The sequence below is a fragment of the Trachypithecus francoisi genome, unplaced genomic scaffold (genome assembly GCF_009764315.1).
Source record: "Trachypithecus francoisi isolate TF-2019V2 unplaced genomic scaffold, Tfra_2.0 Lachesis_group11, whole genome shotgun sequence".
NCBI classification, from domain to species: domain Eukaryota; kingdom Metazoa; phylum Chordata; class Mammalia; order Primates; family Cercopithecidae; genus Trachypithecus; species Trachypithecus francoisi.
In genome coordinates this window covers 24,069,501-24,081,578 of record NW_022681456.1, presented here as the reverse complement: position 1 = coordinate 24,081,578, position 12,078 = coordinate 24,069,501, and the positions used below count along the sequence as shown (strand labels likewise).

General features: G+C 47.2%; 1 protein-coding gene across 1 annotated transcript in view; it reads left to right on the top strand.

Annotated features, from left to right (window-relative positions):
* ACACB (acetyl-CoA carboxylase beta) overlaps positions 1–12,078 on the top strand; it is a 140,154-nt gene that overhangs the window by 102,327 nt on the left and 25,749 nt on the right. The window contains 9 exon segments of the mRNA XM_033220706.1: positions 558–695; positions 1,561–1,660; positions 1,751–1,858; positions 3,127–3,183; positions 3,424–3,465; positions 5,003–5,218; positions 7,553–7,708; positions 8,761–8,964; positions 10,117–10,272. Coding sequence (XP_033076597.1) covers positions 558–695; positions 1,561–1,660; positions 1,751–1,858; positions 3,127–3,183; positions 3,424–3,465; positions 5,003–5,218; positions 7,553–7,708; positions 8,761–8,964; positions 10,117–10,272 — 1,177 coding nt within the window.

Here is a 12,078-nt window from a genome sequence, read left to right as displayed (position 1 = left end):
TGATTCCAAGGCCCAATTCTAACAACCTCAGGTGGCTCATTGAGATTTGCTGCTGGTGAGCAGCCAGTTCTGGGAGCATCGTCGTCTAAACTCCAGAAGGCTGCTGACTTTGTCTCAAGAACAAGTTTGATGGAGGGGGAGGGATTAGAGGGAGCAGAGGACTGGAGTGTCTGTCAGGAACAAGCCTGACTCCCTCACCAGCTGCCTGGGGCTGGTGGATTTCTCCAGGAGAAATTGATGCTGGGAGTATTTCTTCTCTGTGGTCAAGTTCAGCACTTCGGGCTCCCCTTGGGATTGTGTTGGGACTGGACTCTCATGCATGAATCATTGATTCCTACATTTGTTGAGCTCTTACTCTTCACCAGGTCCTGAGGGATCAGATGAGACCCTCCTCAGGCCCCGGCCCCAGCCATTGTCTTATCCCCTGCCCATTTTAAGCCCCTCTTTGGAAGAGCTCTAAATCTGGTCCACCTCACTGAAGCTTCAGGAGCAGGAACAGCTCGTAGAGTTGGGTCTGCAAGTAGCTGCCTCATCCCCCACTTGCCATCACCCTACAGGATGACCGTGCCCATCAGCATCACCAACCCTGATCTACTGAGGCACAGCACAGAGCTCTTCATGGACAGCGGCTTCTCCCCACTGTGCCAGCGCATGGGGGCCATGGTAGCCTTCAGAAGATTCGAGGACTTCACCAGGTACCCAGCGTGGCCCGGTCTCCCAAACACCCTGAGCATGGGGGCTGGGCAGGCTTCCCTTGAATCCCCCCAACCATTCACTGGACAGATGGGGTGGGAGAGATCCAGACACATGGCACAGCACGTCAATAACAACAGAATAATAATAGCATCGTAGCCAAGAGTGTGAGCCTGCATGTCAGCTTGCCTGGTTTGAATTCTGGCTCTGTGCTTTCTAACTGAGAGACTGAGCAAAATATTTAACCTCCCCATACCTTCGCTTTCTCGTCTGTAAAATGGGAACAATAAAGGACCCACTTAATAGGGGCGCCATGAGAATTAAATGAGAGAATATGTGAAATAACATATTTAAAGTGTAATTGGTATGCAGATAAAATAGTGACTAAATGTTAGCTCTCGATGGTTACTGTAGTGGTCTGTTTTCAGCCTTTCACTGTGTGTTCTGCTTTGTGCTTGCAGTATCTTGTGGAATTTTCACAACAGCCTCATGAGTCCTAGGGATTACTCTTATTACCTTTCTTGGACTCAGAGGTGAGGTGAGGTTTCTAGGATCTCCCAGCCAGTAAAAATGGGAGCCAAGAGGTGATCCAAGCCCAGCTGATGCCCGAAAGCGTTGGAATCCTTCCCTGTATTCCTGATCACAGATCACTTAGGTTCATTCTTCCCTTTTGGGAAGGACCCCCTCACGGGTGCTTTGGACAAAGTAGACGGAAACCTCCTGAGCTCTGGAGAGCTGGATAAGATCAAAGGGTGTTTCCTGGGAAACTGGGAGGGGCTGGCGCTTCCTGCTGCCTGACTTGGAAGCTTGACCTCATCCCCATGGGTCAGCAGCCCCTCAGCCCTCCCTCTCTACCCTCACCCCCAGAAATTTTGATGAAGTCATCTCTTGCTTCGCCAACGTGCCCAAAGACACCCCCCTCTTCAGCGAGGCCCGCACCTCCCTGTACTCCGAGGATGACTGCAAGGTAAGCGTCTAAGCCCGGGGAGCAACCTAGGGAGCGGGTGGGCCATGGCCCCCAGGCTTTCCAGCACTACCCCTTGCTTCTCCCTCTCAGAGCCTCAGAGAAGACCCCATCCACATTCTGAACGTGTCCATCCAGTGTGCAGACCACCTGGAGGATGAGGAACTGGTGCCGATTTTACGGACGTTCGTACAGTCCAAGGTACTCTGGGCAAGGCTCTGGTTTTGGTGGGGGTTCTTGGAGAAGGAGGAGGGACTAGGCTCGTTGAGGCAGCCCTTGGGGAGGCAGGCCTGCTGAGCACTTCAGAGCCACAGACCTGGCTTCCCACTCTAGCTCTGCTCACCTCGTAGCTGGCGACCTTGGGCAGATGTGGCTGAACGTGGGGGGAGCATTTCTCTCACTCATGGTGTTGCAGTGATTCGATGACAAGGTATATTCATGACTTAGCCAGTCCCAGGGACAGAGGGCACACCCAATAAATAGTTGGGAGATTTTCTGGGAATGTTTTTGTTGGAATAATCCAGAAAATGGCAGTTTTAAAATGGCTACTTAGATTGATGACCAAGTGTACCAATAACAGCAGGTTGCTCTGTAAGCCTGTGGTGCCGTTGTATTCCAGCCTGGGGGACAGAGCGAGACCCTGTCTCAAAAAAAATTATATATATTTACAATGTACAATGTGATATTTTTAAATTTTCTTTTAAATAACAGCTTTATTGAGACATCATTGACATACTACACAATTCACCCATTTAAAGTGAATTGGCAATGTTCAGCCATAAAAAGGAATGAGATCATGTCCTTTGCAGGGACATGGATGAAGCTGGAAGCCATCATCCTCAGCAAACTAACACAGGAACAGAAAACCAAATACTAAATGTTCTCACTTATAAGTGGGAGCTAAACACTGAGAACACGTGGGCACAGGGAGGGAACATCACACACCGGGGCCTGTCGGGGTGGGGGGCGAGGGGAGGGAACTTAGAGGACAGGTCAGTAGGTGCAGCAAACCACCATGGCACATAGATACCTGTGTAACAAGCCTGCACATTCTGCACATGTATCCCGTTTTTGTTTTTTGTTTTTTAAGAAGAAATAAGAAAAAAAGTGTACAATTTAGTATATTTTTAGTATATTCACCAGGTTGCACAACCATCACCAGAATCAATTTTAGGACATTCTCATCACTCCATAGAAAAACCTGTTAGCAGTCACTCCCCTCTGTCCCCGACCCAAAACCCTCTCCCCACCACAGCCCTAGGCAACCACTAGTCTACTTTCTGTCTCTATAGATTTGCCTCTTCTGGACATTTCATATAAATGGAATCAGACCACAGGAGGTCTCTTATGATTGACATCTTCCACTTAGCATAATGTTTACCAGTTCGTCTGTGTGGTAACATGCAGCAATACTTCAGTTCTTTTTATGGCCAAATAATATTCCATTGTGTCTTTGGTTTTTAATGCAGAAAAATATCCTTGTGGATTATGGACTCCGACGAATCACATTCCTGATTGCCCGAGAGGTTAGTTCACAGTTCATCTCCGTGAGTCTTTTCCATTCTCCAAGCCTTGGTGTGTGCCATTTATTTGATATTTATTTTGTAGATTTGGGTGAAAGAGATCAATCATTAGAAAACAGAAGGATTTCCAAATGATTCATTCTAGAAGTGAATGTAATCATTTACAATCACTAAATAAGTATGTAAATATTTCAGTGCATCTTGCTTGATTTAATTGTCTTGTGTGTGGATTTCTTTTTGCAGAAAGAATTTCCCAAGTTTTTCACATTCAGAGCAAGAGATGAGGTATGGCCAAAAATAATGATGTTTTCTCTTCTCTGGCATCTTTTTTAATTTTTTAAGTGATGGGATGGGGCCTGGGCGTGGTAGCTCATGCCCATAATCCTAGCACTTTGGGAGGCTGAGGCAGGAGCTTTGCTTGAGCTCAGGAGTTCTAGACCAGCCTGGGTTACATAGTGAGACCCTGTCTCTACAAAAACATTAAAAAATCAGCCAGGCATTGTGGTGCAAGCCTGTGGTCCCAGCTACTTGGGAGGCTGAGGTGGGAGGATTGCTTGAACCTGGGAAGTAGAGGTTTCAGTGAGCCAAGATGATGCCATTGCACTCCAGCCTGGGTGACAGAGTGAGACTCTGTCTCAAAAAAAAAAAGAAAAGAAAAGAAAAAAAAAAAGAGATGGGGTTTCACTATGTTGCCCAGGCTGGACTCAAGCTTATAGGCTCAAGTGATCCTCTTGCTTCAGCCTCCCAAGTAGCTGGGACTATAGGCACATGCCACTGTGCCTCCCAGCTCCCTGGCATCTTTGGTATTCATGAATATAATCTGCAGTCCTTCAGGCATCCCCATATTCAAGAATGTAGCAACTTTTGTGTAGACTGCAGTCTTCCTCTAGGATTGTATTTCCACTGAGAGCCCTCTGTTCCCTGCATGGCACTCAGACCTGAGAATCTTGCCCTTTCAGCCTCACTACAGGTTTCTGTCTTGCTTGAATAATTTCAGTACTTGCTGATGTACTCAGTAAGACATTTTTTCCAAACTCTTTTTCTTATGCTCTTCTAGAACAGTGGTTGGCAAACTCTCTTGCAGACCAGCTGCCTGTTTTTACAAACAAAGTTTTACTGGATCACAGTCACACCCATTTGATTCCACATTGTCTGCTCTGGCTTTCACTCTAACAGTAGCAGAATTGAGTAGTTGTGACAGAGCCCGTATGATCCATCAGCCTAAAACACTTACTCTTTGGCCATTTAAGAAAATGTTCACCAGTCCCTGTTGTGGAACAGGTAGGTTCATTCCCAGCACTGATTCAAGACCCCACCAAATTCAGCATTTTGTATTTTAATTTATCCAAAGCTTTATTTTTCTAGCTAAGACCCATCCTTTTCTTAAAAGTCTTCATTTTTTTTTTTTTTTGTTCAGTTTAGTTTCCAGTACTGTCAGTTGCTTTCTTTTTGGGAACCAATTTCCACCAAGAAACCAGGGGTTAGTGGCTTCATGAGAATTGCCACAGGCTGTGACAGATGGAGAACAGCCTGGTCACACCGGCAGGTGATACGGACTAGCTAGGCTCCCCCCGGAGCCAGCGCTGCACCCAGCACACCAGGCTTGCAGTGCCTGTAACTCTCTTCAGATCTTAGCAAAACCCCAAATATCTGGAGCCCTGGGCATAGCTTACAATTAAGGGACGTCATGAATGCTGCATTCCTGAGTGCCAAACCCATGGACACCAGGGGTCTGCAGAGTAGGGCGTGGACCAAGCAGGCATGCAGCTCCAATGTCAAACTGTGTATGTGTGTCTGTCTTCTCTCTCTGGTCTGCCTACAGTTTGCAGAAGATCGCATTTACCGTCACTTGGAGCCTGCCCTGGCCTTCCAACTGGAGCTCAGCCGGATGCGTAACTTCGATCTGACTGCCGTGCCCTGTGCCAACCACAAGATGCACCTTTACCTGGGTGCTGCCAAGGTGAAGGAAGGGGCGGAAGTGACGGACCATAGGTTCTTCATCCGCGCCATCATCAGGCACTCAGACCTGATTACAAAGGCAAGACGTCTCAGACCATTTCTTCCTCTCTCAGAACCTAGCCCTCCCTTCCTTACACTCTGCTCTGTGCTGGAGCCTGGGCTGCACACTGGGGATGCAGAGTACACCAGACACCCAGGGTCCTGCCCTTACGATGCTCCAGTCCAGGGCAGGAGGCGGACAGCAAAGTGGCCTGTGATCACGTCCAGGCTGGTGGCACTTGGATCTGTTTCTTGTATTATGTGGATCTCTGTGCATGAGAAGAAAATTTCCAGGATAGAAAAATACTGGTTTGTGCAGGGAATTTCTTATATTTGCCAACTGAGTGATCATTTTCCATTGTTTCTTGCATTTAGAAAAATAATTCATGGCCAGGCACAGTGGCCCATGCCTGTAATCCCAGTACTTTGGGAGGCTGAGGTGGGTGGATCACCTGAGGTCAGCAGTTCAAAACCAGCCTGGCCAACATGGTGAAACCCCGTGTCTACTAAAAATACAAAAATTACCTGGGCATGGTGGCGTACACCTGTAATTCCAGCTACTCGGGAGGCTGAGGCATGAGAATTGCTTGAACCCGGGAGGTGGAGGTGGTAGTGAGCTAAGATGGAGCCACTGTACTTCAGCCTGGGGGATACAGCGAGATCCTATATCACAAAAAAGAAAGAGAGAGAGAGAGAGAGAGAGAGAGAGAGAAGTAATCCTTGATTATATTGTGAAAATTTTAAATAAGACTGAAAACTGTTTTTAAGAACCTAGTGCGTGGACCCAAGAATCCTGTCACTGAGGGGCCAGCTCAATTGTTGACTGTTTCTAGACATAATCCCATGCCTAAAACCTAGAGTTGTAGGTATAAGTTGCAGATCAGAGCTCAGAGTGGACAGATCATTTGAATATGTTACTCTTTAATTGGTCAGTTACTTGTGGACCTCTTTCTTGTTAATAAAGAATAGTCCACCCCATGTTATTTCCTGACACGGATGTACCATGTGTAATTGTTGTTTTTTGTTTTTGTTTTTGTTTTACTAATCCCCTATTGATGGATATACAGACACACACACACACACACACATATATATATATTTTTGTTTTTGTTTTTGAGACGGAGTTTTGCTCTCGTTGCCCAGGCTGTAGTGCAGTGGCGCAATCTCGGCTCACTGCAACCTCCGCGCCCCGGGGTTTAAGCAATTCTCCCGCCTCAGCCTTCTGAGTAGCTGGGACTACAGGTGCATGCCACAATGCCCGGCTAATTTTGTATTTTTAGAAGAGACAGGGTTTCTCCATGTTGGTCAGGCTGGTCTGAAACTCCTGACCTCAGATGATCTGCCTGCCTCGGCCTCCCAACGTGCTGGGATTACAGGCGTGAGCCACTGCACCCAGCCCTGTTGATGGATATTAAGCTAACTGCAGTTTTTTGCTACCTCAGTCAACTAGATGTTTGTTCTATTTATTTATTTATTTATTTATTTTGAGACAGAGTTTTGCTCTTGTCACCCAGGCTGGATGCAGTGGCGCGATCTCAGCTCATTACAACCTCTGCCTCCCAGGTTCAAGCGATTCTCCTGTGTCAGCCTCCCGAGTAGCTGGGTTTACAGGCGCCTGCCACCATGCCCAGCTAATTTTTGTGTTTTTAGTAGAGACGGGGTTTCACCGTGTTGACCAGGCTGGTCTTGAGCTCCTGACCTCAACTGATCCACCCGTCTTGGCCCCCCAAAGTGCTGGGATTATAGGTGTGAGCCACTGCGCCTGGTCAAGCTGTTTTCGTAGGGTTTATTATTGTTGAGGTGTGGTGAGGCCAACAGATCAGGAGAAAACTGCCATCAAAAAGACAGTTTCTTACTCACAGTTCCCAAGAAGAAAGGGCTGTCCCTGCCACGGGGCCACATGGGAGGCTCTGGGGTTGGTCAGGCAGCAGAGGGACAGAAGGGAAGACATGGGTGAGAGCCTTGATTGTGGTTTCCTGGAGAAGAAAAGGGTGAGGCTGAGTAAACAGGTTTAGGATTGGCTGTGAATCATCTCAGCAGACCCTGGGGTGTAGAAGCTGTCTCTAGTTCTCAGGGATCTGGCCCTGGGTAATTAGGGCAGGTGGTTTGTGTCTCCAGGTGTGATCCAGGGTCAGCAAGGCCCCAGGTGTCAAAGCGTCAGAATGCAGAAAATAGGACACAAGTCAATACACTCAACAGCTTTGCAGTCCCTTCACCTCTGAGAGGCAGGGCTCTGCTGTTCTTGCCTGGCACACTTTTTGGAGGAGGGGAATGTTTTCCTCCTGCCTCTGCCTCTTTGGGGCTGAGTTTCCTGCCAGTTGGGAGTGGACCTGCACCCCTGGCCTGAGCTGCTGCCCCTCCCGCCCTTTGGCAGGAAGCCTCCTTTGAGTACCTGCAGAACGAGGGTGAGCGGCTGCTCCTGGAGGCCATGGACGAGCTGGAGGTGGCGTTCAACAACACCAGCGTACGCACCGACTGCAACCACATCTTCCTCAACTTCGTGCCCACTGTCATCATGGACCCCTTGAAGGTCTCGCCTTTCCGGGGGGGCTTTCACCGGGCTCTAGGTTCATCCTCTGAGCCATGTTGATTCAGGGTATTGTGTCCTGCCACTCGAGACCTGGATTTCAGGATGAATCCATGCATATTTGAGCCTCGGTTGCTGCAGGAGGAGATCAAACCTTCTGCCATTCAATTCTAGAACTGTGTTTTAGCCATGCCCTGCATGTGAGTGCTTTACTTTAAGGATGACAAGGATGCTCAAAATGTGTTGCAAAACAAACGTTTGTCTTTTCCCTAGTTCCAGGCTGCACTGGGGACTGCATGTGGGTGGGGAGAGGCGTGAGACCGTGAGGTCTGTGGTTGAGTGTTGCCTGTCATGTGGCTCTTCACGAGCAGACAGACTTTTATGGTGGTCTGGAATGAAACAAGTCCCGCCTGTAATTCCAGTACTTTGGGAGGCTGAGGTGGGTAGATTGCTTGAGCCCAGGAATTTAAGAGAAGCCTGGGCAACATAGAGAGACCCCATCTCTACTAAAAATTTTAAAAATTAAAAAAAAATTAATAAAATTAATATTGATAATAAAACAACATATATAAATTATATATTTTATTTTATTATTTAATATTATTAAAAATAATTAATACAATAATATTATTAAAAAGAGACGTCCTGATACATCGTTTGGTGTCTGGGGGATTCAGGGAACCCATGCAGCTGCTCTGGCCTCACTAGTTCACGTAGTTCCAGAAGGAAGCAGTTCAATGTCTTGAGTCAAAGGCATGTAAAGATAGTATAACGTAGCAGTAGTAGCTCAGTCACTTATCAGCCTCAGTTTCCTTATCTGTCAATGAGGGATAAAAAAGCTCACCTCTCTTGATTACTTACAAGGGCGCAGTGAGGTAGAGTTTTAAATGCTTAGCAAGAGCCGTTGCTTGTTATTAAACTTTTTGTTGGATACATACTATGTCCCAGGCGTTTTTGCAGTCAGTATATCTCATCCTTTTATTAGTATCAGTGCTATTGCAAATGTCCTTGGGATGTCTGGGCCCTGAAACTGGAATTGCTGTGTTTTGGGGCAGATCGAGGAGTCCGTGCGCTCCATGGTTATGCGCTACGGCAGCCGGTTGTGGAAACTCCGCGTGCTGCAGGCTGAAGTCAAGATCAACATACACCAGACCACCACCGGCAGCGCTGTTCCCATCCGCCTGTTCATCACCAATGAGTCGGGCTACTACCTGGACATCAGCCTCTACAAAGAAGTGACTGACTCCAGATCCGGAAATGTAAGGCTGGCTTGTGCCATGGGGGTCTAAGTCAAAGCAGAAGCAGGCTGCTTGAGCCATCAATTTGTAGATTAAGAAGGCGTTTGGAGGTGGTCTTGCCTTTCTCTGCCTTGTCATTCTGGGTTGGGGTAGCCCCCTCTGAGTGTTATGTTAAATATGTTAGCCTTTGAATCTTGGTTTTTCATTCACCTAAGAAGGAGAGTGAATCTCCCAGTTTAATCCATTCTGTGGCCATATTTGGATTTTTGATAGAGATGAGGTGTCACCATATTGGCCAGGCTGGTCTCTAACTCCTGACTTCAAGTGATCAGCCTGCCTTGACCTCCCAAAGTGCTGGGATTATAGGCATGAGTCACCGCACCTGGCCATATGGCCATATTTGGGATAAGTTGTACACTGCTATGGTTGACTATAATGCAGTCCTCAGATTGGTTCACTTAGGGAAATACTTTTCCCAACCATGTTCTAGGACTTTTGTAAAGTGAATTAAATATTCTTTTGACTGCCAGTTAAATTAATATGTGTGTACATAAATATATATGTATATATACATGCCATTTTTTAAAGAGATATTGCCACGACTGGGCTTGAACTCCTGAGTTCAAGCAATCTTCTGGCCTCAGCCTCCCAAGTAGCTGGGACTATAGGCACATGCCATTGTGCCTGGCTATGCACTTTTTATTTTGGAATAATTGAAGACTGAAGACTCTCAAGCAGTTGCAAAATTAGTACAGAGGGAAAAAAAATAGTGCAGAGGATTTTCACCCAGTTTCCCCCAATGTTAATGTTGAACTTCACCATTGTATGCCATCAAAACAGGAAATTGACATTGGCATGGGACTGTTCACACCAACATGGACCACGTTCGGCTATCACCGGTGTTGCCGTGAGCGCCTGTTTGTTGGGAGTGTGTGGCGCACTGATCGCTGTATTTTTGGAACTGTGTATCCGCAGCCCCTGTTGTCCCTTCTTGTTCTGGTTCTCCACAGTGGTGAAGAAGAGAGTTTTACCTGGCGCAGGCACTCACTTTGTTATGCCATACGACCTGCTTTGCTTCCCCCATCTGCATTTTCATTGAGGACTGGGCAGAAATAAATTGGGGGAGTAGTGTGATTTTCTCTCATTCTCTGTTTTCTTTCCTTTCTGGTCCAGATCATGTTTCACTCCTTCGGCAACAAGCAAGGGCCCCAGCACGGGATGCTGATCAATACTCCCTACGTCACCAAGGATCTGCTCCAGGCCAAGCGATTCCAGGCCCAGTCCCTGGGAACTACCTACATCTATGACTTCCCAGAAATATTCAGGCAGGCAAGTCCGACGGCTCAGATGCAGTACCACCCGGGTCCTCCCAGCAGATTCCACCAGAACCAAAGCCCATCCTTAATTCTCCTTCTAAAGACCTAGTCTAGGCCGGGCGCAGTGGCTCACGCCTGTAATCTCAGTACTTTGGGAGGCCAAGGCGGGAGGATTACGAGGTCAGGAGATCGGGACCATCCTGGCTAACATGGTGAAACCTCGTCTCTACTAAAAAAAAAAAGAAAAATTAGCTGTGTGTGGTGGCGGGTGCCTATAGTCCCAGCTGCTCTGGAAGCTGAGGCAGGAGAATGGTGTGAACCCGGGAGGTGGAGCTTACAGTGAGCCAAGATCGCACCACGGCACTCCAGCCTGGGCGACAGAGCGAGACTGCGTCTCAAAGAAAAGAAAAAAAAAACCTAGTCTAAGGAACAAGGTTTTGCCATGTGCGGAGGCTCATGCCTGTAATCTCAGCACTTCAGAAGGCTGAGGAGGGAGGATTGCTTGAGCCCAGAAGTTTAAGAACCCCATCTCTACAAAATATACAAAAATTAGCCGAGCATGGTGGCACATGCCTGTGAAGGCTGAGGCAGGAAGGATCACCTGAGCCTGGGAGGTCGAGGCTGCAGTGGGCCATGATGGCACCACTGCACTCCAGCCTGGGTGACCAAGTGAAACTCCATCTTCAAAAAAAAAAGAACAAGGTCTTCATTGAAGAAAAAGAAATTAATGTGTTGGGAACTACTTCATAGTATTTTTCTTCAAATAAGACTAATTTATCCCAATGATAAGAGTAACAGGATATAGAAACTTCAGAAAAGAAAGGAGGATGGAATAAAGAAAAAATAATTCCTATTCCCATACTCTGATGACAAATTGCTTAACATTTTGATGTGTTTCCTTCTGGTCTTTTTAATGGTCATTTAATAAGTACCTACTACTTGCCAGGTACCATTCGAAGTCTAGGTAACTCTGGGAAAGAGGAGGGGGTCACTGCCTTTGAGTAATTTTTAGTCTACTCTTTAAAAATAATGTTTTGGGTTGGGTACAGTGGCTCACACCTGTAATCCCAGTACTTTGGGAGGCTGAGGCAGGTGGATCATTTGAGGTCAGGAGTTTTAAGACCAGCCCGGCCAATATGGTGAAACCCCGTCTCTACTAAAAATACAAAAATTAACCAGGCATGGTGGTGGGCACCTGTAGTCCCAGCTACTTGGGAGGCTGAGGCAAGAGAATCACTTGAACCTGGGAGGTGGAGGCTGCAGCGAGCCGAGATGGCGCCACTGCACTCCAGCCCTGGTGACAGAGTGAGACTCTGTCTCAAAAACAAAAAAATAATGTTTTGTTATGTTTTTCTGATGATTAAAGTATACATAGGAAACTATGGAAAGGTAAGAATAAGGAAATAAAATTTTACTCATGTGTAATTTTCTCACCATCAATGCCTGAAAGAACATTTGGGTGCATTTATTTTTATTTTATTTTTTTTTTTTGAGGTGGAGTCTGGTTCTGTCGCCCGGGCTGGAGTGGAGTGGCCGGATCTCAGCTCACTGCAAGCTCCGCCTCCTGGGTTTATGCCATTCTCCTGCCTCAGCCTCCCGAGTAGCTGGGACTACAGGCGCCCGCCACCTTGCCCGGCTAGTTTTTGTATTTTTAGTAGAGACGAGGTTTCACCGTGTTAGCCAGGATGGTCTCGATCTCCTGACCTCGTGATCCGCCCGTCTCGGCCTCCCAGAGTGCTGGGATTACAGGTTTGAGCCACCTCGCCCGGCCTTGGGTGCATTTTCTTTAAGTATTTTTTATGCCTTTATATGTTTATGC